The sequence below is a fragment of the Scomber japonicus genome, chromosome 6, assembly GCF_027409825.1.
Source record: "Scomber japonicus isolate fScoJap1 chromosome 6, fScoJap1.pri, whole genome shotgun sequence".
Classification (NCBI taxonomy): Eukaryota; Metazoa; Chordata; class Actinopteri; order Scombriformes; family Scombridae; genus Scomber; species Scomber japonicus.
This window is the reverse complement of record NC_070583.1, coordinates 32,072,281-32,096,211: the sequence shown is the minus strand read 5'-3', so window position 1 is coordinate 32,096,211 and position 23,931 is coordinate 32,072,281. Positions and strand designations below refer to the sequence as shown.

General features: G+C 45.0%; 2 protein-coding genes across 2 annotated transcripts in view; one reads left to right on the top strand and one right to left on the bottom strand.

Annotated features, from left to right (window-relative positions):
* The window catches only part of LOC128360957 (NADPH oxidase 4), a 38,280-nt gene extending 26,575 nt beyond the window's left edge, over positions 1 to 11,705 (top strand). The window contains exons 13-18 of the mRNA XM_053321523.1: positions 400 to 481; positions 2,386 to 2,505; positions 2,693 to 2,801; positions 4,558 to 4,626; positions 10,773 to 10,873; positions 11,585 to 11,705. Coding sequence (XP_053177498.1) covers positions 400 to 481; positions 2,386 to 2,505; positions 2,693 to 2,801; positions 4,558 to 4,626; positions 10,773 to 10,873; positions 11,585 to 11,705 — 602 coding nt within the window. The remainder of the gene's footprint in view (positions 1 to 399; positions 482 to 2,385; positions 2,506 to 2,692; positions 2,802 to 4,557; positions 4,627 to 10,772; positions 10,874 to 11,584) is intronic.
* Positions 11,706 to 17,208: 5,503 nt separating this feature from the next.
* On the bottom strand, positions 17,209 to 22,170 carry tyr (tyrosinase). The gene is made up of 5 exons (XM_053321510.1): positions 21,343 to 22,170; positions 19,216 to 19,432; positions 18,263 to 18,410; positions 17,550 to 17,731; positions 17,209 to 17,456 (listed from the first exon to the last, which is right to left on the bottom strand). The coding sequence occupies exons 1-5, from the start codon at positions 22,168 to 22,170 to the stop codon at positions 17,209 to 17,211; spliced, it is 1,623 nt and encodes a 540-aa protein (XP_053177485.1).
* Positions 22,171 to 23,931: the final 1,761 nt, after the last annotated feature.

Below are 23,931 nucleotides of genomic sequence, written 5' to 3'. Positions count from 1 at the left end.
TGCATCAGTTAAAGATCGAAACATTAAAGTCACATCAAAGGCAACAGTTTCATCCCTTTGTCTTGCACAGTTTTTACCCCGTTGCATCAGTTTCAGTGGTATGCAGCAGACTCAGGAGGAGACTGGCTCCGACAGGAAGTTGTGGCCCCTTGGGACCCTGTGACAAATGCAAACGTCCGCAGTCATTTCCACTTGCTACTGTACATTTCCACACGCAGGCGTTCAGAATAACAGGAGGAAAAGTCTGTTTGTGTTGGCCCCCTTGATCTGCCACGACGCCAAACGCTGAGCACCTTGAAATGTGTCGATATCTGTACAGACAGAGTGTTTGCATTATTTATGAAACTGCACATTCCTCCAGAGTTAGATCACTGAAATCTCCTCCTCTTCTCTCCTCAGAGCGGTTCACACAGCTGTTACTTCCTGAGCCCAGGATAGACTTGGAGATCCTCCCCATGGTGCAACAGAGGAGATACCCCAAGTACGTCTTTCTGTGTGTGTGTGTGTGTGTGTGTGTGTGTGTGTGTGTGTGTGTGTGTCTGTGTGTGTCTGTGTGTGTGTGTGTGTGTGTGTGTGTGTCTGTGTGTGTGTGTTGGGATTGACATGATTTCTCATGAAGGCTCAGAATCACAGCAGGGTCAGAGGTTGTGACCTCCTGATCTCTGACCCTGTGCTCTTCCTGGTGTGTGTGTGTGTGTGTGTGTGACAGAGAGAGAGAGAGAGAGAGAGAGTGGGAGATTCAGGGTCGGAGGGTATAACAGTAAAGTAAAGCAGCAGTGAACAAACCCCCCTCTCTGTTAAAGGCCACATATCATACTTTTTGATTTCCTGTCATTTATAAACTGGTACAAATGGCAGTCTATGCTAAATATGTCTAAAAGTGAAAAATGGCACATTTAAGTCAAAAGCCAAGGCTGCTGTCTCCATTTTAAACATATCCACGGACTCGGAGGAGTGTAAAGCTTCACATGCTCATCATAGTTTCAGTATTACTGTCACATAATGAGCTGACATCTGCTGCTTCTGCATCGCTATGCTACGCTAAGGCTAACGCTAGGCTAAGAATATCCTGGAAAATGGAAAAACTATAACTAATAATATAATAGTAGTAGGACTTCTTTTTCCTTGTTCTTGAATAAAATTGTCATCTTTTCAAATACATACATCCATACATGTTCGAGCCAAAATGCAAACAGCAGCAAGGTGGACAATTCATGGAACAACATTAGCAGCGAAGGCTAAGAGATGGACGGTTCTTGCTCAAACAATCGGGAGGAAGTAAAGGTAACATTGCGAACGGAGTCTGCAGAGCCTTAAAGGATAATTACCGTTTTTTTACAACCTGGACCTTATTTCTAGCATAAAATACGATCATGTAGTGCTATTATAGTGCTATAGCACTAACGTATCATAACTAAATATTAGTGAAATGAACTAGTTTGGCAGCAGATAATGTGTTATATAAAGGCTGCACTTCGGTGCCCCATGTACTCACATTATACGGATATATGCGGCGCAACACTGGAGCTAATTTCGTCCGAATGACTCCAAATGACACCAAAGTTGTCTGGGTGAGTAAATTATCGTATTTTATGCTAGAAATAAGGTCCAGGTTGTAAAAAAATTTTTATTCAAGAACAAGGAAAAAGAAGTCCTACTACTATTATATTATTAGTTATAATTTTTCCATTTTCCAGGGTATTCTTAGCCTAGCGTTAGCGTTAGCGTAGCATAAGGATGCAGAAGCAGATGTCAGCTCATTATGTGACAGTAATGTTGAAACTATGATGAGCATGTGAAGCGTTACACTCCAGTTCTTCTACTAGGTTTTGACGCTTGGCTTCATGAGTAATGTCATATTCAGGAGGAATAGTTAGTAGCTCAGAAGTCTGAATGCAGAGGAATTTATATTGGATTATTTGGTGATTTTGTGTGTGTGTGTGTGTGTGTGTGTGTGTGAGTGTGTGTGTGTGTGTGTGTGTTCCAGATAATTGTTTGAGCAGCTGTTGTAGAGATGACGGGCCTGTGTGTTTGGGAGTGGAGGGGTGGTGGGGGGGGGGGGGGGGGGTCTTCATCAGTATGCACACACACACACACACACACACACACACACACATAGACACACACAGACACACACAGAGATACACACACACACACAGATACACACAGACATACACACACACACACACACACACACTCACACACAGATACACACACTCACACAGACACAGAGACACACACAAATACACACAGACACACACACAGAGATACACACACTCTCAGACACACACACACACACAGACACACACACACACACACACACACACACACACACACATTGCATATGCAGGATGTTTATCTGTTTATGTGTGTTTGTGTTTTCAGGCTTTACGTTGACGGTCCATTCGGGAGTCCATCAGAGGAAGTGTTCAACTACGACGTCAGCCTCTGTGTGGCGGGTGGAATCGGGGTCACGCCGTTCGCCTGCGTACTGCACGCTCTGCTGTGAGTTGTGTGGAGACGAGTGACAAAATATCATAAACACTGAAAAACAGATAATAACTTTCTTTCTTTCTGTCTCTCTGTCTCTGTCTGTCTGTCTGTCTCTCTCTCTCTCTCTCTCTCTCTCTCTCTCTCTCTCTCTCTCTCTCTCTCTCTCTCTCTCTCTATCTCTCTCTCTCGGTACTCCCAGTGACGGCTGGACTGGATTCAGGCTGCAGAGGTTGTACTTCGTGTGGGTCTGCAGGGAGCTCCAGTCCTTCTACTGGTTTGCTGAACTGCTGAACGCTCTGCATCATAAGGTTCGGACCAAGTCTGCTGCATGCTGTAGCTTACATGTTATGTTATGGAGCTTTTCCACTACACAGTTCCAGCACTACTCGGCTCGACTCTGTTCCAGGAACGACCTTTTCCATTACTAAAAGGTACCTACTCAACGTGGTGCGGGGTCGTCATAGCAACGGCTCCGCGATACTGGTGTGACTTCGTTTTATACGCAACACAAACAGGTGCTGGAGGACATGGAGGCGATGGTGTACTTGCTGCTGTATGTGGCCATCCCTCTGTCCTTCCTGCCTTATTTTCATTCCTTCCTTCCTTCCTTCCTTCCTTCCTTCCTTCCTTCTCGTCTTCTTTTCCTTCCTACCTTCCTTCCTTCCTTCCTTCTCGTCTTCTTTTCCTTCCTTCCTTCCTTCCTTCCTTCCTGTCTTCTTTTCCTTCCTTCCGTCCCTCTGTCCTTCCTTCCCTCTGTCCTTCCTTCCTTCCTTCCTTCCTTCCTAGCAACAAAATTGAGCCGTATGGCTGTAACGCTGTTGCCGGTATTTAAAAATTAGTATTAGTACATTTAGTATCGGCTCGGCTCGCTTGGAACCTCAGCAGAGCAGGTACTAAAAAAGTAGCAGGTACCAGGTACTATCCCTAGTGGACACAAGCCGAGTCGAGCTGGAACTGTGTAGTGGAAAAGCTCCAATAGTTGAAACATGTGGGAATCTACTGTGACCACGACTAAAATAGTTACTTACCATTTTTTAAACTGAAAAATGTCCGTGCGTGTCCTCCATTCACATTTTTTTGTAAGTGAAGCCAGTGAGGATAATTCACTTGCCTCGGGCTGTTAGTACTTCAGTTCCTGCATGTGTTTGCTCTCACTCAGGTCAAAGAAAGTTTTCTGGTGTTTTTAAAACAGTGAGGTCAAAGGTCAGAAGCGTAAAAGACTGCAGATGAGGAGAGGAGGTAGATTACTGTGGCACCTGTGCTCTAACAGTAAAAAATCCTGTTTTTCAAAACAACTCTCACGACAGTAGAGAAATTTTAATGAATAAAATGTGGAATGATCTAATAAGCACGCATTACATCACATTAGCTCAGCGTGCTGACATCTGCAGAACTTCAACACACATTGTACAGTAAGTTCACTGAAACAGGCAAGAAGGAATAAACTAGACTGTTCGGGATTGGGGGGGGGGGTTTCATCAGTATGCACACACACACATACACACACACACACAGATACACACACATAGACACATAAACACAGAGATACACACAAACACACACATAGATACACACACACACACACACACACAGATACACACACATACACACAGAGATACACACAAACACACACATGCACACAGATACACACACACACACACACACACACACACATACATACATACACCGATACACACACAGACACACATAGATACACACAAAAACACACACAGATACACACAGACACATAAACACACACACACACACACACTCACACATTGCATATGCAGGATGTGTATCTGTTTGTGTGTATTTTGAGCCAGAGGAAGAATAAAATGCTCTTTTCTTTGTTTGTTTGTTTTTATACTGAAAATATTCAAATCTCAGCTTTTTACAGCTCTTTACTGTATTAGCGCCATCTTGTGGCTGCTAGTAATCTTACCGCTCCAGAATAAATGTTGCAGTTTATCCTTAATGTCACTTTTTTAAATGAAAACATGTCTCCAGCAGCAGCAAACTAAGACCTCTCCATCTGTGTGTGTGTGTGTGTGTGTGTGTGTGTAGTTGTGGCAGGAGAACAGACCGGACTACTTTAATCTGAAACTCTACGTCAGTCAGACAGACAGCCTTCAGGTAGGTGGCACACACACACACACACACACAGAGATACACACACACACACACACACATATATACACACAGAGATACACACTCTCACATACACACACACACACACAGACACAGACAGACACACACATTTACACACACAGAGACACACACATTTACACACACAGAGACACACACATTTACACACACAGAGACACAAACACATACACACACACAGAGACACGCACACACAGATATACACACACACACACTCACACATATCACACACAAACACACACACAGATACAAACAGGCACAAACACACACACACACACACAGATACAGATTCACACACACATATAAACACACTCATATACACAGACACGCACACACAGATACATACACAGAGATACACACAGACACACACACATACACAAACACACACAGATACACAGACAGACACACACACACACACACACACACACACACAGAGCCTTGTCTATCTGTCCATATTGACTGTTGAACGCATGTCTTTCTACCCTGCGTCCACTAGGGGGCAGCATACACCTCAGAATAGACCTCTACACACCTTCATGTTGTTCACCTTTGCTCACAGTAGCAGCTCTGGGGAAGAAGTCAAACTGTCAGCTCAGACAATGAGCTTTAACAACGTCGTCTATTTCTGCCTTCTCAAATGTTTCTACATGTCGACAACCAGAATTAAAAAACATTCCTGGTTCATGATGAGAGAAATGCTTCCTTGGCTCATTTACTGTATAAAACTCAACAAACACTGACCTTAAAAAAGACATAAGATAACAGAAACCTAACAATACCTCTGATGAGAGAGACTGATTGAAGTAAGGAAGGAAGGAATGAAGAAAAGGGGATTTAGGAAGGAAAGAAGGAAGGGAGGAAAAGAGAGAAGGAGGGAGGAAGGAAGGATGGGGGATGTAGGAAGGAAAGGAGGAAGGGAGGAAAGAGAGAAGGAGGGAGGAAGGAAGGATGGGGGATGTAGGAAGGAAGGGAGGAAAGAGAGAAGGAGGGAGGAAGGAAGGATGGGGGGATGTAGGAAGGAAGGGAGGAAAGAGAGAAGGAGGGAGGAAGGAAGGATGGGGGATGTAGGAAGGAAAGGAGGAAGGGAGGAAAGAGAGAAGGAGGGAGGGAGGAAAGAAGGAAGGAAGGAAGGAAGGGAGGGAGGGGGATGTAGGAAGGAAAGGAGGAAGGGAGGAAAGAGAGAGGGAGGAAAGAAAGAGAGAAGGAGGGAGGAAAGGAGGAAGGAAGGGAGGAAGAAGAAGGTAGGGACAGAGGAAAGAAGGAAGGAAGGTAGGAGGGAGGGAGGAAAACAAGGAGGGGAGGGGAGGTAGGGAGGGAGGGAGAAAGGAAAAGAGGAAGGAAGGAAGGAAAGGACAGAGGAAAGAAGGAAGGAAAGGAAGAAAGGAAGGAGGGAGGAAGGGGAGGACAGAGAGAGGAAGGAATGAAAGAGAGAAGGAAGGGAGGAAAGAAGGAACAGTCAAAAGAGACGGGGGTCAATTTGACCCGGGAGGACGACACAAAGGTTAAGTAAAGAATCTTTCTCATATCATATTGCTGACATACAGCTCTTTTTTTTTTTCTTTGGATGTTCCCTTTGTTTGTCTATATCACTTCCTCGTCACGCGGAGACCGGGGTTCGATTCCCCGACGGGGAGAGTCACACTTTTTTCGCTGACTCACGAGAAGTAAATAAAACCGCCTAAAGGCCTTTCACAGGAAGCACCGTCACCAGTTTAGATTATATTATATTCAGCAGTGTCTCAGCTTCAGGGGATTTATTCATAAACTACTACAAAGAGTTTCTTATAGTCAAATAATATTCCCAGAAATCAGATGTTTTCTAAGAATTTACTCTTCTGGTTCATTAAAGATAGAAGTTATTTCCCGTAGCATCATAGTCCTTAAGGCAGGGGGGTCAAACTCATTTTCATTCAAAGGCCACATACAGCACAATTTGATCTCATGTGGGCCGGACCCGAAGGAAGGAAGGAAGGAATTTTGGAAGGGAAGGAAGGAAGGAAGGAAGGAAGGAAGGAAGGAAGGAAGGAAGGAAGGAATTTAGGAGAGTAGGGAGGGAGGGAGGAAGGAAGCAAGAAAGGAGTAAGGACGGAAAAGAGATTAGGAAGGTAAGGAAGGAAGGAAGGAAAAGGGATTAGGAAAGGAAGGATGGAAAAGGGGATTAGGAAGGAAAGGAAGAAAGGAAAAGAAGACAAGGGATTATGAAAGGAAGGATGGAAAAGGGATTAGGAAGGAAAGGAAGAAAGGAAAAGAAGACAAGGAAGGAGGGAAGGAAAGACAAAAGGAAGGAAAGAAGGAAGGAAGGAAAGAAAAGGGATTAGGAAAAGAAGGAAGGACGGACGGGAGAGGCAAGGAAACAAAGAAGGAAAGAAATAAGAAAAGGAGGAAGAAAAGAAGGACAGATGACAGGAGGGAAGGAAGGAAAAGAAGACAGGAAGGAAAGTGGGCCCGGATTGGACGCCTTGGCGGGCCGGTTCTGGCCCACGGGGCCGCATGTTTGACACCCCTGCTTTAAAGGGGAGAAAAGTAAGAAGTCGGAGGAATATTCTCCAAACGCTGAATGACACGACAGGTTAGATCATGCAGGGATGTTTCGTGGTTGATGTCATTACAGATTAAACATCTTCCACCCAACACAATAATGTTATAAGAATTAAAGTGATGACAACTCTAAGATATTTGGCAGCTGGGGAAAAAAACAATATTCATGCTGATTAACGCTCGCCAGCAATCACAGACATGTATGAAAGCTGAGCTGTTTTCCCCTTTTTTAATATCAAATGAGGGAGGAAGAAGGAAGGTAAGGAGGGAGGAAGAAGGAAGGTAAGGAGGGAGGAAGAAGGAAGGTAAGGAGGGAGGGAGGGAGGAAGAAGGAAGGTAAGGAGGGAGGGAGGGAGGAAGAAGGAAGGTAAGGAGGAAGGGAGGAAGAAGGAAGGCATGGAGGGAGGAAGAAGGAAGGTAAGGAGGGAGGGAGGGAAGGGAGGAAAGAAGGAAGGGAGGGAAGGAGGAAACAAGGAAGGGAAGGGAGGGAAGAAGAAAGGAAAGGAAGGAGGGAAGGAAAGAAGGAGGGAGGGAGGGAGGAAAGGAGGAAGAAGGAAGGGAGGAAAGGAGGGAGGAAGGAAGGAGGGAGGAAAGAAGGAAGGAAGGTAGGAGGGAGGGAGGAAGGAAAGAAAGAAGGACAGAGGAAAGAAGGAAGGAAAGGAAGAAGGGAAGAGAATGATGACAACACTATGATATTTGGCAGCTGGGGAAAAAAACATTCATGCTGATTAACGCTCGCCAGCAATCACAGACAGCTGTTTTCCCTTTGCTAATAATATATATAATAATATAATATATAATAATCCCACCATGGGAAATGAACATAAGCAAATAAATATAAGTATTATCAGCATGTGAATATGTGGATATTGCACAAGTAGGCTCCATAGGTTACTTTTAACCCTCCTGTTGTCCTCGAGTCAAGGAAGGAAGGGAGGAAGAAGGGAGGGAGGGAAGGAGGAGGGGGGAGGAAAGAAGGAAGGAAAGAAGGAGGGGGGAGGAAAGAAGGAAGGAAAGAAGGAAGGAAAGAAGGAAGGAAAGAAGGAAGGAGGGAGGAAACAAGGAAGGAAAGAAGGAGGGAGGGAGAATACAAGGAAGGAGGGAGGGAGGGAGAAAGGAAAAGAAGAAGGGAGGGAGAAAGGAAAAGAAGAAGGGAGGGAGGAAGGATAGAGGAAAGAAGGAAGGGAGGAAGGATAGGAAGGGAGGAAAGGAGGGAGATGAAATCAGGAAATGAGATACAGGCCTAACACCACTTCTATAGAACACCACTTTCCTCCCTTCCTTCTTTCCTTCTGTCCTTCCTTCTTTACTTCCTTCCTCCCACCCTCCCTCCTTCTGTTTCTTTCCTCCCTCTGTCTTTCCTCCCTTCCTTCCTTCCTTCCTTCCTTCCTTCCTTCTTTCTTTCCTCCCCATTACCTTCCTTCTTTCCTCCCTTCCTCCTTTCCTCTTTTCCTCTCTCCCTCCTTCAATTTACTCAATGCACACACTTCTACTATCTTGTTTGATTCAGTGAGATGTGAGGAAACACACTAGGTGAAATCAGGAAATGAGCTACACCCCTAATACCACTTCTATAGAAAGATCCTGACCCGTATCAGACCCGTGTAGGTGACGCCTCATTTTCAGGTCAGATTTGCTCTGTGAAACGGGATCAACGCAGGACTCACAGGATTTACTGGCTTAGCACAAACAATGACGGGTCGTTGTAGGTGAAAACAGATTTCTGCTCATCTTCCAGCAGCTGAATCAGATGCTTCTCACTACAGAGACAGAAAAAAGGACTCAAAGCACAACGATAGATTTACAACCTTGAATAATGCAAACGGACTAAGGGGCCATCATCCACATGGAGACGCCTTTTGGTTTTAAACCAGGCGGGGGAGTTCCTGTCCTCTGAAAAGAAGTAACTTAGAACTGCATTCTATCAATAAGAAATGGATGTAACATCCATGACGGTCACCCATTGGTTTGTGGACTGCTGCTCGGAAACCAATAGTATCGAATCTAGGCAGCGCCATCTTGAAAATTTCAGGTACATGCCGGGAAAAAATGAACACGGATTCTACTTATATGGGCATGAGGCGGAGCCATGGGCGGATGTATCGGCGGGGCCAACGGCGGAGCGGGGAGGCTACGATTGGTTGCGAGGGCTGGATCTCGAGGGACATTGGTCAATCAACCTGTCAATCAGGACGTAGCCACGCCCTAATGCATACCCTGCTTTATCGTCAAATATAAAATCAGGGAGGCCAAAATGTCCCAAATGAACATCATACTGCATTGAAGAAGGCTTTAAACTAGCGATTGAGACCATAAACACATTTTGAAAACGTTTACTGAGGTTAGAAATCAAGTGAGAAGTTGGTGAATTCTCCATTGACTTGTATAGAGACGGTCGCCCCCCTGGTGGCCTTTTGATAGAATGCAGCTCTAAGTTACTTCTGCGTTGGCTTCTTCTCAGAGGACAGGAACTCCCCGCCTGGTGTGGACTTGGCCTAATATTTCAGAGTGAGATCTGGGTCTGATGTGTCTTCTGTAAATGTCTTCACAACAGAGGTAGAGTGGGTTTAGTGAGTCAGGAAGTTATATATTATATTAAAGTGTAGCCTCAAGTTGAAATGCTGCTGAGTTGTACAAGCGTGGTTTTCAGTCTTACTGCTGATAACTTAATACTCTCAAACCTCAGGGCAGGAGAGTCAGTCTTTATTTATTTAGCACCAAATCACAACAACAGTCATCTCACTTAACACACAGAGCAGGTTTAGGACCGTCTACTCTTTACATTTAAATTAAAGAGATTCAACATGAAGAACCAGAACTGTCGTCCACCTTCCTTCTTCCTTCCTTCCTTCCTTCCTCCCTCCCTCCCTCCCTTCCTTCCTTCCTCTCTCCCTCCCTCCCTCCCTCCCTCCCTCCCTCCCTCGCTCCTTCTCTCTTTCTTTCCTTCCTACATCCCCTTTTCTTCCTTCCTTCTGTCCTTCCTTCCTTCGCTCCCTTCCTCCCTCCTTCTAGCTTTCTTTCCTCCCCTTTACCTTCCTCCTTTCCTCTTTTCCTTTCTCCCTCCCTCCCTCTTTCCTTCTTTCCTCCCTCCCCCTTCCTTCCTTCCTTCCTTCCTTCCTTCCTTCCTTCCTTCCCTCCTTCCTTCCTTCCTTCCTTCCTTCCTTCCTCTCTCCTTCTCTCTTCTTTCTTTCCTCCCCATTACCTTCCTCCTTTCCTCCCTTCCTCTTTTCCTTTCTCCCGTTCTCCCTTCCCCCTCCTTCTTATCTTCTTCCTTCCTTCCTTCCTTCCTTCCTTCCTCCCTCCCTCCTTTCTGTCTGTCCATCCTCCCTTCCTTCCTTCCTCCCTCCTTTCCTTCCTTCTTCCTTCCCTCTTCCCTTCCTTCCTTGACTCGAGGACAACAGGAGGGTTAAGTAAGGGCGAATGTAACTGGAGCCCCAGCAGAAGTTTTCCATAATGCTCTTGTCCAGCTAACACTGACCTTTACGTCCTGGTTGCAGCGAGCATGGGTGTTTTCATTGTGGCATTATCTTTCAATAAAACCTTGTCACCATATCAAATTCCTCTTTATTTAATTCCAGAGCATGTCCGAGGAGAAGTACCGGCCGCTCACCTCCAGGCTGCTGGTCGGCAGACCCAGGTGGAAGTTACTGCTGGATGAGATTGGGAGGACCAATAAGCAGTGAGTAGAGTGGCGGATTAATTCAGTATTATTAACCCTCCTGTTGTCCTCGAGTTAAGGGAGGAAGGAAGGAAGAAGGAAGGGAGAAGGAGGGAGGGAGGGAGGAAGGAAGGAAGGAAGGAAGGATGGAGGAAAGAAGCAAGGCAGGAAGGTAGGAGGGAGGGAGGTAGGAAGAAGGAAGGAAGGGAGGAAGGAAGGAACAAAAGAAAGGAGGAAAGGAAAGAAGAAAGAAAGGTAGGAGGGAGGGAGGTAGGAGGAAGGAAGGTAGGAGGGAGGGAGGTAGGAAGGAAGGAACAAAAGAAAGAAGGAAAGAAGAAAGGAAGGAAGGGAGGAGGGAAGAAGGAAGGAAAGAAGGTAGGAGGAAGAAAAGAAGCTAGGAGGGAGGAAGGAGAGGAGGGAAGGAAGGGAGGAAGGAAAGAAGGTAGGAGGGAGGAAGGAGAGGAGGGAAGGAAGGGAGGAAAGAAAGAGAGAAGGAGGGAGGGAAAAAAGAAGGAAGGAAGGAAGGTAGTCAAAACAGATGGGGTCAACAACACGAAGATTAAAGAAATGAATTAACTTCCCCTAATGTTACTGTGTGTGTGTGTGCGTGCGTGTGTGTCTCTGTGTGTGTGTGTGTGTGTGTGTGTGTGTGTGTGTGTGTGTGTGTGTGTGTGTGTGTGTGTGTGTGTGTGTGTGTGTGTGTGTGTGTGTGTGTGTGTGTGTGTTTCACAGTAAGCGAGTGGGCGTGTTCTGCTGCGGACCTAAAGGAATCTCCAGGACTCTCCACAGACTGTGTAACTCGTCCCGCTCCTCCGGAACAACCTTCGAATTCAACAAGGAATCGTTCAGCTGATCGTGCGTCAGAGCTGGTCCTGTCTGCACTCCGAGGTCAAATTCACTCTATGAGGAAACTTCTGAATGGATTTAACCAACCACACATTTTTTGGGACGAATTATGTTTATTTTTAAATCATATTTTTATCAGATTATCTTTTTTTTTTTTGGCCAATCTACTTGAAATATTACACATTTATAAAAAAAAAAAAAAATCACATCTACTATATGAAACTGGCTAAAAAGACTGGACTACTTACGGACTGTATTTATATTTTATATGCATCCTTGCCTGTTTTGACCCCAAGGCCGATGACATCACGATGACATCACATGCAACACGAGGCCTTTTTTTTTCTCTCTCTACAGTTCAACCCTGACCTCTGATTGGAGCCGCAGCAGCTTCAGCCTGAGCATCAGAAGACCTGAGAGCCTCTAAAAAAAGAAAAGAAAAAAAACCTGGGATGTCAAACATGCGGCCCATGGGCCAGATCATGCCCTGCCGAGGGGTCTGATCTGGCCCACTTTCCTTATTCCTCCCTTCCTTACATCTTCCCTTCCTTCTTTCATGTCCTCTTTTTCTTCCTTCCTTCCTGTCTTATTTTCCTTCCTTCCTTCCTTTATTCCTTCCGTCTTTCATTCCTGTCTACTCTTCCTTCTCCTCCTTCTTTTCCTTCCTGTCTTCCTTCTATCTGTCCTTCCTCCTTTTCTTCCTTCCATCATTCCTTCCTTCCTCCTTTCCTTCTTTCCTTCCTTCCTTCTCTTCCTTCCTTCCTTCCTTCCTTCCTTCTTTCATTCCTGTCTACTCTTCATTCTCCTCCTTCTATCTGTCCTTCCTTCCTTCCTTCTCCTCCTTCTTTTCACTCTTCCTTCCTTCCTTCCGTCTTTCATTCTTTTCTACTCTTCCTTCTCCTCCTTCTATGTGTCCTTCCTCCTTTCCTTCCTTCCTTCCTCCCATCTTTCATTCCTGTCTACTCACCCTTCTATCTGTCCTTCCTTCCTTCCTTCCTTCCTTCCTTCATTCCTGTCTACTCTACTCTTCCTTCCTTCCTTCCTTCCTTCCTTCCGTCTTTCATTCTTGTCTACTCTTCCTTCTCCTCCTTCTATCTGTCCTTCCTCCTTTCCTTCCTTCCTTCCTTCCATCTTTCATTCCTGTCTACTCACCCTTCTATTTGTCCTTCCTTCCTTCCTTCCTTCCTTCCTTCCTTCCTTCATTCCTGTCTACTCTTCCTTCTCCTCCTTCTATCTGTCCTTCCTCCCTTTCTTCCTCCCTTCCTTCCTTCCTTCCTTCCATCCATCTTTTTAATGATCCGGCCCACGTGAGATTAAATTGGGCAGTATGTGGCCCTTGAATGAAAATGAGTTTGACACCCCTGATCTAAGTAAATTAAAAGAGGCTCGCTCACTGCACTGATTCTCCACTAATGATGCTCTGTTTTTCTAAAGGTGCTATCGGATCTAATCTTTTTTTCCCTCTTTGAACCACTTCTCTCAGCTATAAATGTATTTTCGCACGTTGGAGTCAAACACAAGCTGGAATATTTCATCTTCCATCTTTCAGTGGACCAGGGTCGACACGTCAAGCAAGCAAGGACCAGACAAACTGTTTTTATATGAACATTTAAGAAATAGTGGATTGAAGCTAGTTGGAGTAAAATGGGCAAATCAGATATGGTAACCACGGAAACCAACCTGATGTGAAAGGATTGTCGTCCCCCCCCCCCCCCCCCCCTCTCTTTCTGAGTGAAGATACTCAGGTAGTTTAAACATCTGCTGCAACCAACGAGCTTTACAGATTCAAGCAAACCTCCACCTCAAGCCAGTATTTCTATTTAGTTTTTAATTTTCATTTATTTATATTGTTTATTGTTATTTTTATGTCATGTGAAAACTTCTGCAGGGCTTTTGGCAATTTCTCCACAAATGTCCAAAAAAAAAATCTTTTTATCTCCAAGAAAGCAGTAACTGATAAAAAGAAGAAATGAGGATATTGGTGGATTTCCAGTCGATTGATTGATTGATGTGTCATTTGAGGGTTTGATTGCTACATTTTCAGTAGTTTGTTCATGTTTCTGCTTAATTAATTAAACAAAATCCAGACTGTTTGAAATGTTTGTTGTGATTCACATTGCCTGCAAAATAGTTTTCATCTAAAAAAGTTACACATTTATGATCATCAAACGCACAAATATTAACCCTCCTGTTGTTCTTGAGTCAAGGAAGGAAGGAAAGGAAGAAGGAAGGAAGAAGGAGGAAGGATGGAAGAGAGGAACGAAGAAGCAATGGAAGGGAGGAAGGAAGAAGGATGGAAGGATGGAAGAAGAAAGGAAGAAGTATGGATGGATGGAAGGGAGGAAGGAAAGGAGGAAGGGAAGAGGGAAGAAGGATGGAAGGGAGGAAGAAGGAAGGAATGAAGAAAGAAAGAGGGAAGAAGTAAGGAACAGGAAAAAGGAAGGAATGAAGGAAGAAACAGAGGAGGAAAGAAGGAAGGGAGGAAAGAAAGAGGGAAGAAGGAAGGAAGGAAGAGGAAAAAGGATGGAGGAAGGAAAGAAGGAAGGAAGTAAAGAAGGATCGAAGGAAAGTAGGGAGGAAGGAAAAAAGAAGGGAGGAAAAAAAGAGATAAGGAAGGAGGAAGGACAGATGGAAGGAAGTAAGGAAGGGGGTGGAGGAAGGAAAGAAGGAAGGAAAGAAAGAGAGAAGGAGGGAGGAAAGAAGGAACAGCAAAAAAGAAACAACAGAACATTTTTGATAAAGTCTGATTTTAATGCAACTTGTACAAACTCATGATTCATCTTTTTTTTAATCATGATAGCTTCGACATTTTACTAGCTAGTAAACAATCACAGGTGTTCCAGTCCTTTAGCACCAATGCTAACACACAAGGTGAGTGGGAGATTTTGATCAGTGCATTAACTTGGATGGAAACGGAGTAAAGCTTTTATTCTCTCACATTTAAACTTTATAAAATGATATTTGGCCGTCTGGAGTCATAAAAACTCACTACAGATATGTTCTACTTTGTAATACCGTTGTTGAAGTTACATAAATTTGGAAATAATGCATTTTTCTAGTGGGAGCGTACCTATGTTCCCCGATCACTGCTAGCTCGGCGGCTAACTGTATTAGTGGCTCAGTGTTGCCAACTCCTCAGTAAGGAAAGTAGCTATTGGCTGTCCTAAAAGTCGCTAGAAGTCGCTAAATGACGTCATCGTCTAATTTGCATAATTATCATGTGCATGTTATTGTAATGGACGATGTAGGAGAGAGGAATAACGTCTTGGGAGAGACAAAAAGTGAGTTAAAAAACCCTAAATATGTTAAAAACTACAAATGAGCTTTCTTATTTTGATTCTTGGTTTGTTTGTTTTTTAAAATGTAAATACATTTTGATATTTATTGTTAAATGTTAGAATATCAAATTTAATCAAAAGACTGTTATGCAGGGTGGATGTGGAGTGGTGTGGGTCTCCTCTCTGCTCTGACTGCAGCTGTGTGAGGCTACAGTGAACCTGACCGCCTGTGAGTGCTTTGGGACAGGGGAGGGGCTCAGGGCAGCACCCACTACTCGTTGAGGACAGTAACGATACGTGCTTTCACTTCAAAGTCTCCAATAACACCAGAAAAAGTCGCTAGATTTGTCGCTAGTCGCTTTTGAGGAAAAAAGTCGCTATGAGGGTTTGGAAAGTCGCCAGATTTAGCGAGAAAGTCGCCAAGTTGGCAACACTGAAGTGGCTATGTGGGCTCATATCTCTTTATGAACCCTGGGTTTCTGTGTAGTGACGTCACTACTCGACACGCCCACAACACGTCACTACTGGACACGCCTCTGTCTTGCAGGCGGATGAGCTCGGCGGCTAACTCGGTTGCTAGCTCGGCGGCTAACTCATCTGCTAACTGGCTAACTGTTCCCCGGTCACATACAAAGCGGGGAACATAGGACCTGAGGAACATATGGATGATCCCTTTCAGGTGGAGAGAAAGAGGCCGAGCTAGCAACCGAGTTAGCCGCCGAGCTCATCCGCCCATAGATGAGCTCGGCGGCTAACTCGGTTGCTAGCTCGGCGGCTAACTCAGCTAACTGGCTAACTGTTCCCCGGTCACATACAAAGCGGGGAACATAGGACCCGGGGAACATCAGGATGATCCCTTTCAGGTGGAGAGAAAGAGGTAATCCTTCCCTGATTCATTTAACAAGAGGGAGATCATGTGACTTTTAACCTGAGACGAGCCTGAGCTAAGCTGAAATGATCTAAAACATGACTTCACCTCGAGCTATAGTGAGTTCAGTTGTTTTTTATTGAACTTTGGACACTTTTGCAAAAAGTCAGTATAGCTATATATATGTATCTTGATAGATCTATAGTGATATATTTAAATATTATAAGTGTCCTCAAACAGGACCACAGTTAAATACAATGAAATAATAAATTATATGATTGCAGCTGTTTGTTTCAGGTCAAGACAAAGTTGCAAATATCACATTTAATGGTCACCGACTACTGAGTGTCTAAATATTCAGTAAATGTAACACATGGTGAGAGCTTTAACCAGAGACATTATGCTTTCACCTGACAAACGGCACAGTTGTAAATACCCACCAGAGACATTTTAAATTTAATTGTATGAATCTCTATATGTGTCTGAAAGTCCGTCATTGTGTTGTAGTGTACTGTTGCATGTCTGAAAGTCTGTCAGTCTTTGTGTGTGCCTCCACAATGTATCAGCTGAATGTATAAAATATAAGAGACATTTTCCTTATCTTTGTCCATAATCCCATTTTAACTTGTGTCAAACCTTAAGGGCCATTTCAACCAAATGATCCAATTTACTTAACTTACAGCTATTGAAATGTAGCCATAAACTACTTTCTGTGGTTTGGATGAATCTGTCACTGAGACTCAACATCCCAAATACACAGGAACTGAAAGAGATTTTGAAAGCATTTGAAAATTCAACATAAACATTATTTCTATTATCCCAACAGGACAATTGTCAAAATGAAAACGGTAAACCTGCAACAGTGGATCTGGAAAAATGTGCACTTTAGTTGGTAAGTTCATGAAATGTTTTTTTTTCAGCACCATAAATGAAATTCACTTCAGCTCTGTTATATTTGGGTGCAGAAGTTTCAGAAGGAAGGTAGGAGGGAGGGAGGGAGGGAGGGAGGGAGGGAGGGAGGGAGGGAGGAAGGAAGAAGGAAGGAAGGAAAGAAAGGAGGAAGGAAGGAAGGAAGGAAGGAAGGAAGAAAGAAGGTAGGGGGAGGAAGGAAGGAAGGATGGAGGAAAGAAGGAAGGAAAGAAGGAGGGGGCAGGAAAGAAGGAAGGAAGGATGGAGGAAAGAAGGAAGGAAGGAAGGTAGGACGAAGGAACAGTCAAAACAGACGGGGTCAACAACACGAAGGTTAAAGAAATGAATTAACTTCCCCTAATGTTACTGTGTGTGTACGTGCGTGCGTGTGTGTGCGTGTGTGTGTGTGTGTGCGTGTGTGTGTGTGTGTGTGTGTGCGTGCGTGTGTGTGTGTGTTACATAGTTGTCTGATAGGAAGCTGAACCGTCCTCTGAGCTGCTGTTAAGTAGCGGCTGTCTCTCTCCATAAATCATCTCTGTCTTCCTCCTCTGGTTACGTTTCCATTTCCTTCTTGCAACCACGATCACCGTAGCAACGATCGAGGCGATGACCGCTCCGAGGATACCGGCCCCCAGGAGCCACTGCCAGATCTGCTGGACCTGCTCGAGGTAAGGCGTCAGGAACTCTTGCATGAATCTCTGGCCTGTGGAGGAGACGGACAGGATGAGACAGTTCGTACAAAAAAAGAGAAGAAGAAGAAGAAGAATATTTACTCTATTTGTTGTTTTGTACTGACCAGGGTCCAACAGGTAAGCGTATTCGTATCCGAGAGCCTTGTTGCTAAGGAAGTATTCTCCATTTCTATAAAGAGGCAGGAAAGGCACCATGTAGTAGCCATCGTTGTGGCCGATAGGGGCGTTGGCAGTGGGGTAGTTGGATCGGACGGGCTGGTGGGTCCTGAGCCAGCGCTCAAAGATGCTGCAGAGGAAGAAAGAAGAAGAAGAAAGAGAGAGAGAAGAAATCATATGAGGAAAAAAAATGGAAGTAGCAAAAATATCCATTTTCTATACTGGCTGATTTCCTCCCTTCCTTCCTTCGTTCCTTCCTTCCTCCCTTTCATCCTTCCTTCCATCTGTCCTTCCTTACTTCCCTCCTTCCTTCCTTCCTCCCATCTGTCCTTCCTTCCTTCGTTCCTTCCTTCCTTCGTTCCTTCCTCCTTTTCATCCTTCCTTCCATCTGTCCTTCCTCACTTTCATCCTTCCTTCCTTCCATCTGTCCTTCCTTCTTCCCCCCTTCCTTCCATCTGTCCTTCCTCCCTTCCTCCCTTTCATCCTTCCTCCCTTCTTCCTCTGTTCCTTCCTTTCTTTCCTTACTTCCTTCATTCCCTTCCTCCCATCTTTTGAATAGGAATTATCAACCATATGAATATTGTCAGCATTTTGTAACCATTATATGTTATTTGTGTGTGTGTGTGTGTGTGTGTGTGTGTGTGTGTGTGTGTGTGTGTACCTGTCTATGAAGGCATGGTGCAGCAGAAATATGGGGTCGTTGGCCGAGCCCTGCACTGAGGACATGGAGCCGTTCATGAAGATGTGCAAGGCGTTGTGCATGGTGCTCTGGCCCGGCACCGCCATGCCCGTCACTGTGCTGGCAAAACCTGCAGGAGGGAAGGAGAGAGAAAAGAGGTATGTGAGAGAAGAGTGAGAGAGACAATGAGAGAGACGGAGGTGAAGGGAGAGCAATGGGAATAACAGATGGAAGAGCAAAAATAGAAAATGAACATAGAGGTTCTAGGAGAGGGGCAAGTAAAGATAAAAACTGAGATATGTGTCGGGTAAAAAGATATGTATAGAAATTTACTTAGAGATGCTGGGACATCCTGTTACCGTAACAACAGCTGAAGTTTTAATGAAATCCTCCCTTTCATCCTTTCTTCCTTCCCTCCTTCCTTTCATCTATCCTTCCTTCCTTCCTTCCTTCCTTCCTTCCCTCCTTCTTTCCTTCCGTCCTTTGTTCCTTCCTTCCTTCCTTCTTCCTCCCTTCCTTCCATCTGTCCTTCCTCCCTTCATTCATTCATTCCTTCCTTACTTCCTTCCTCCATCCTTCCTTCCTTTCTTCCTTCCTTCCTTCCTTCTTTCCTCCGTCCTTCCTTCCTTCTTTCCTTCCTTCCTTTCTTCCTTCTTTCCTTCCTTCCTTCCTTTCTTCCTTCTTTCCTTCCTTCCTTCCTTCCTTCCTTCCATCTGTCCTTCCTCCCTTTCATCCTTCATTCCTTCCTTCCTTCTCTCTTTCTTTCTCTAACTTTTACTTTTACACAAGACATTGTAGATATTTTTATAAACCAAGAAAATGTAATTATATTGGTTTATCTTACTGCACATATATAATTATATTGAAGTATAATAATACAAATGTGTGTGTGTGTGTGTGTGTGTGTGTGTGTGTGTGTGTGCGCGTGTGTGTACCTTCTATGACGTTTCTGAAGCTGTTGTTGGCAAACCGGTCCATGGGTCCCGTCTCGTACTCGGGGAGGCCCACAGTGAAATCCACATCAGCTGTTGTAGGAAGTCGCGGTGTGCGGGCTCTATCATGGTTGCCAGGGTTACGCAGCAGTGGACCCTCCCCAGTAGCATTACACAGTGCCTCTCGGTTGTTGTATTCCTCCGGCTGGGTGCAGATCACCTGAACGGAAACGTACACACTCACAGTGAGAACTCAGAGCTTTGTCCGTCAAATATGAGTTACTAAATAACATCCTGCTGTTTGCACCGTTTTCTGGAGTGTAAGCATGGAAACAAGGAAAGGAGGAATGAAGGAAAAGGGAGGAAAGGAAAGAAGGAAGGGAGGAAGGAAGGAAGGAAGGAAGGAAAGAATGAAGGGAGGAAGGTGGGGGGAGAAAAGAAAGAGAGAAGGAAGGAGGAAAGGAAGGAAGGTAGGAGGGAGAAAGGAAAAGAGGAAGGGAAGAAGGAAGGAAAGAAGGAAGGAAAGAAGGACAGAGGAAAGAAGGAAGGGCGGAAGGTAGGGGGGACGAAAGAAAGAGAGAAAGAAGGAGGCGGAAGGGAGGAGGGAAGGAAGGAGGAAAGAAGGAAGGAAGGAAGGAAGGTAGGAGGGAGAAAGGAAAAGAGGAAGGAAGGAAAGAAGGGCAGAGGAAAGAAGGAAGGGAGGAAGGTAGGGGGGAGGAAAGAAAGAGAGAAGGAAGGAAGGAAGGAAGAGAGGAAGGTGGGGGGAGGAAAGAAAGAGAGAAGGAAGGAAAGAAGGAAAGAAAGAATGAAAGGAAGGAAGGAATGAAGGATGGAGGAAAGAAGGAAGGAAGGTAGGTGGGAGTAAGGAAAAGAGGAAGGGAGGGAGGAAGGAAGGAAGGTAGGAGGGAGAAAGGAAAAGAGGACGAGACAAAGGAAGGGAGGAAGGTGGGGGAGGAAAGAAAGAGAGAAGGAAGGAAGGAAGGAAGGAAGGAATGAATGACAGGGGAAAGAAGGAAGGAAGGAAGGAAGGTAGTAGGGAGAAAGGAAAAGAGGAAAGGAGGAAGGAAGGAAAGAAGGACAGAGGAAAGAAGGAAGGGAGGAAGGTAGGGGGGAAGAAAGAAAGAGAGAAAGAAGGAGGCGGGAGGAAGGAAGGAAGGAAAGAAGGAAGGAAGGAAAGAAGGAATAGTCAAAACAGATGGGGCCAATTTGACCCGGGAGGACGACAGGAAGGTTAAGAAACTGATGTTGAAGTATTAGATAGAGATAAACTACTGCGAGATATCTGACTCAGACTAAATGTGAGAAAAACTATAAAGTACGATTTTCACTCTGTAGAGAATAAATTCTTACGACTGTGAGCTTCCAACCAAATCTCTCATTTCTCTGGTTTAAGAGGATTGGAAACAAAACAAAACCTTCACTTGTTTGCTGTGGATTGAAATGTTTCAGTGTCTTAACCCTCCATCTGTTTTCACTGTTCCTTCTTTCCTTCCTACCTCTTTTCCTTTCTCTCTCCTTCCTTCCTTCCTTCCTTCCTTCTCTCTTTCTTTCCTCCCCCCACCTTCCTCCCTTCCTTCTTTCCTTCCTTCGTCTCATCCTCTTTTCCTTTCTCCCTCCTTCTTTCCTTCCTTCCTTCCTTCCTCCCTCCCTTCCTTCTTTCCTTTCCTCTTTTCCTTTCTCCCTCCTACCTACCTTCCTTCCTTCCTTCTTTCTTCCTCCCTCCTTTCCTTCTTTCTTCCTTCCTTCTTTCCTCCCTTCTTCCTCCCTCCCCTCCTTCCTCCCTCCTTTCCTCCCTCCCCTCCTTCCTCCCTCCTTTCCTCCCTTCCTTCTTCCTCCCTACTTTCCTTCTTCCTCCCTCCCCTCCTTCCTCCCTCCTTTCCTCCCTTCCTTCTTCCTCCCTCCACTCCTTTCCTCCCTTCCTTCTTCCTCCCTACTTTCCTTCTTCCTTCCTTCCTTCATTCCTCCTTTCCTTCCTTCTTCCTCCCTCCCTTCCTTCATTCCTCCTTTCCTCCTTTCTTCCTCCCTTCCTTCCTTGACTCGAGGACAACAGGAGGGTTAATAATGGTTCAGACAGATTTGCACATACATACTCAGCCTTACACACACAATCTCAAAGAAAAAGACTCTTGCCTTCCATGAAGAGAAGACAGAACCGGGGCTGATGAGGTTGGGATTGAGGGAACTGCGTCCGCCCATCAGTCTATCGGTGCACACATCACAGCTCTGAGCGTCTCTCCAGTCCCAGTATGGGAGGGTGAAGTTAAAATCTCCTGTCAGCTTCCTTATCTCATTCTCCCAGTGGAGCAGGAAGACTCTGTGCCAGGGCAGAAACGCTGCAGACTCATGGGCGAAGTCGATGTCCCTCCACACGTTCCCCGGCCCCCCCAAGAAAGCATCCCGGGACACATAGTAGTGCATCCAGACGAACAGGTCATAGGTGTTGATGTCCGAGAATAAGGGATTCTCACCGTTTTCACCCATCTCTGCTCTGGTTGCCGTGGAGATGACGTAATCACGGCTGATGGTGTTCTTAGCCAGGTTCAGGTAGGAAATGAACTTCTGTTGCTCGGAAACCGGCAGGGTCAGGATGTTTCGGCGCACTGACTCTCGGTACTCTGCACAGTTTGAACCCCAGTAACCAAACCTGCATTCTCCGCAGTTAAAACCTCCGTAGTTTCCAGCACAACGACACGTCCGGTTGAAAAAAGCTAAAGGCCAACGCTCTCTGTCGTCAATCCCGCTGTGTGGATACTGGGGTCCGTGAGGCTCATCTGAGACCTCCACCTCTGTGCAGAAACCGCGGCCTGACATGGCACCGCAAGCTGAGCCGTCACCTTCCCACACCGGGCAACACTCTTTAGTCCGTAGTCCCTCTGAGTTGGCACAGGGACGAGGGAATTGGCACAAGCAAGTCCCGAGAAGCTGCAACAGAACTACAGAAACACACAGGCTCCTCATGGTGAACAGTTAGAGAGTCACTCCAGTCTCAGTCACAGGAGGGGTTCAAAACAACGCCAACGGGGAGGCTTCACTGCAGGAAAGTTACCTCAAGTGAGAGGGGGGTGCAAAGACAGCCAAATTTAAGTTGCTTAAGCTGCTGCAGTAAACCTGAATAAATGGAAACCCTTACTACCTAAAAACTGTAGTATGCCAGTTGTTGAAAAGGTCTACCCCTGCTATGCTTCCTTCTAACCCTCCAACCTTCTTCCACCCTCTCTCTCTCTCTCTCTCTCTCTCTCTCTCTCTCTCACACCCAGCAGCCAACAGTCTCCTGTTCTCGCCCCTACTCATTGAGCCGTTTTGGGGGCTGTCCTCTGACAAAGTGTGTGTGTGTGATTTCATTGTGATCTCAAGCACTCAGTAAGGAACACACACGCCATCACATGCTCAGGATAATATTCCTGATTCCTTTTTCTTTTTCGTCTTGAAACCAGCTGACCGCCGCTCCACCATACCTCAGGCAAAAATACGTCTGTGTGATTGTGTGTGTGTGTGTGTGTGTGTGTGTGAGAGAACCCCCCCTTATCTGACCTTATTCAAGCCTGGCTGGGAATGAATGCATGATCAAGTAAGTGTAAGTGCTGTTGAAACCTCTTGGTTAGTTGTACTTTGTTTGGTGGGAAACTGCAGGAAAGACGTAGGTGATACCAGCGGTTGTAATGTTGTAATGCTCTTTTTCAGCTGATGATCAAACAGTGGTTCTCTAAATGAAAGAGCCTTAGAAACTGTGTTACATAATAAATACAGCAACAGAAAAATCAGGACATCATATTAAATATTAAATCACTGTTTTTGTTTCATTCAGGATAAACTGAAATAAAAACACAATCTTTCCATTTAGAGTCATGAATGAGCAGTCTTCATTGTTTGCCATGCTTTTGGTAAGTTTGAGTAGTTATTCTTTAGATTTTTGAGTCTTCAAACACCATGTAGAGTCCACAATCACCTTAAAATGACAGCACATGACAGCACATGACAGCGTTGAAGGCCACAGTTGCTCGATTACTACTGATTGATTATGATCCTTGTCTGAGTTGTACAAATAATTCATAATTTAATCTTTATTTCAAACCAGGTCAGTCCTTAAAAAGAACACACATACTACAAGAAACAAGAAGCATAACTAAAACACCCTCTCCAGTGCCTCCAAAACTCAATCAATCAATTTACAAATATCAACCATCAACCGAAAAGGAATTGAACCGGAAGTGATAACGGGGAGCAGCCAATACCTTAGACATATACTGTATGTCTATGGCCAATACGAGCTGCTGTTGTCGTCGGTAGAGTTCATGGTGAGCCAAGATGGACAGCGATCGAGTGATGTTCATTTAAAAACTCTAAAGACCGACCACATGACAAACAAAACCGCGTTAAGTGACTCATACGTTGTCCACAAAACGGGCAAAACATCACTCGGTCGCTGTCCACCTTGGCTCACCATGAACTCTACCGACATTTGTCTCAAGCTTTGTAAAAGTGTTTCACATGTTGTAATCTTGGTTTGCACCTCCCGGCCACCGTACATGCAAGTCTATAAACACCAAAGCTCCCAAAAACCCATCCGTCAGGTGGGTCATATCAGTCGGTGCGGACCCATAACTTAAATAAAATGTGTAACATGAGGAACATTTGACAGGATATAACATTTAATATCCTGACTGTTGGGTTTTTATAGCATTTTGACCAGTTTGGGAATAAACCCTCAAATAGCTCTTA

Coding starts and splice junctions, on each gene's coding strand:
- tyr (XM_053321510.1), bottom strand. CDS start 22,170: ATGAGGAGCCTGTGTGTTTCTGTAGTTCTGTTGCAGCTTCTCGGGACT. Junction 19,433..21,342: donor CTGTCTTCTCTTCATGGAAG/GCAAGAGTCTTT, acceptor GTTTCCGTTCAG/GTGATCTGCACCCAGCCGGA. Junction 17,732..18,262: donor CACCATGCCTTCATAGACAG/GTACACACACAC, acceptor CTTCCTCTGCAG/CATCTTTGAGCGCTGGCTCA.